This window comes from Austrofundulus limnaeus, unplaced genomic scaffold (genome assembly GCF_001266775.1).
Source record: "Austrofundulus limnaeus strain Quisiro unplaced genomic scaffold, Austrofundulus_limnaeus-1.0 Scaffold431, whole genome shotgun sequence".
Taxonomy (NCBI): Eukaryota; Metazoa; Chordata; class Actinopteri; order Cyprinodontiformes; family Rivulidae; genus Austrofundulus; species Austrofundulus limnaeus.
The window spans coordinates 146,989-148,570 of NW_013952833.1; the positions used below are offsets into that span (position 1 = coordinate 146,989).

A 1,582-nucleotide genomic window follows, 5' to 3' on the forward strand; every position below is an offset into this window, starting at 1 on the left:
GAGCGGGGTCTTTCTGCTGCTGCCCCCCGCACCCGATAGCGGATAAGCCGGCCGGACGGACAATTTATATTGTTAATTATGGAGTGTGATTTATTTTCAACTCAAAATATCTTCAAACTAACGAAATATAAAGTTATTAGGGAGGAAAACCCGCCTGGATAACAGCAGACTGACTGCTCGTAAAATATAAGACAGGTCTGGACCACTCGTAAATTTTGTTTGTATCTGAAAGAAATCTTAGAATACGAAAACATTGGTGAATGTCACAAATTCTCCTAAATCACTCGTACGCACAACTTAAGAACAAATCTGTGCGTACGAACGGTTCTTGCATGAGGCCCAATGCTGCTAACATGAAAAAGGCTATGGATCAGCTGCAAGTGCCAAGCTTAGGATGTTTTGCGCACAGCCTTCAGGTTGTGGTCCATGAAGGTGTGTTGTCACAGCGAGCTGTAAGTGATGCTCTAGCCAACGGGAGAAAATTAGTGGGCCACTTTAAACATTCCCCCAAGGCTTATTCAAACCTTGAAGACATACAAATAGAACTGAACATCCCACCAAAACGTYTTCAGCAGGATGTCCAGACAAGATGGAGCATCACCAAGTACATGATTGACAGCCTCATTCATCAGAAACAGTCCCTGCATGCCTACTCATCTGAAGAAAACAACACCCTGCCAGCCATTTTAACAGCAAACCAGTGGGGGCTGTTAGAGAAGACCTCAAAAGTTCTGACCCCATTTGAAGAGCTAACAACTAATGTCAGCGCTGCCTCTTCTACTGCAGCTGATGTCATCCCCTCAATCCATGTCCTGATACGGTTTCTCAGTAAAGAGAGTGAAGATGATCAGGGGATCCAAACGATGAAAACCACTCTTCTGGATGCAGTCCGCAGACGTTTCAAGCACATAGAATCTGAGCCCCTCTACACTGTGGCAACGCTGCTGGATCCACGTTATAAAGACAAGTAAGGGAATTTATTTTAAATTGTTACATTTATTTTGCCTAACCTGGTGTGTATGCGAAAAATTGTACTGTTTACAATGACTTTATTTTAGCATATGTGATTGTGTTAAGACTGCTTGTCAATATATACAAGACAGTGAAATGAGTCCTCTCCACTTCAGTGATGTCAAACACATCACATATATCATACATSCTAAAATATATTATTTATAWCCSGTCAATAGAAACAAATAATTTWRAAAAGTTGCTTCAAGAAATTGTTACTGAATCTCCATTTACATTATCATGACTATGTGTGTTACTTTCTATGAGCCCAAGTGAGTGGGGAATGTGTGTGAAAGCTCGGAAATATACAATCTGACATAATTTTATATATTTTTTATTTATGCCAGGTACTTCACCAATGCAGAAAACCTGGGAAATGCAAAGACAGCTTTAAAGGCAGCTGTGTTGAAAACAGAAGGACAGCTGAAGACCACCACACCTCCAGCTGATGAAACTGTGTCACTGAAGAAGACTCCACGGACGGAGGGTGCAAGCAGCAGCCTTGGCAGCATCTTCGATGAGATACTGGAGGAGAGCAGCACAGCAGCAGGTCCTTCTGAGCAGATCACCC

General features: G+C 42.3%; 2 protein-coding genes across 2 annotated transcripts in view; one reads left to right on the plus strand and one right to left on the minus strand.

Annotated features, from left to right (window-relative positions):
* LOC106529260 (myelin basic protein) overlaps nt 1–1,582 on the minus strand; it is a 116,243-nt gene that overhangs the window by 45,323 nt on the left and 69,338 nt on the right. The gene's annotated exons all lie outside the window — the stretch shown is intronic.
* The window catches only part of LOC106529257 (zinc finger BED domain-containing protein 4), a gene marked incomplete at its 5' end in the record, with an annotated part of 1,770 nt that continues 786 nt past the window's right edge, over nt 599–1,582 (plus strand). The window contains 2 exon segments of the mRNA XM_014024612.1: nt 599–967; nt 1,359–1,469. Coding sequence (XP_013880066.1) covers nt 599–967; nt 1,359–1,469 — 480 coding nt within the window.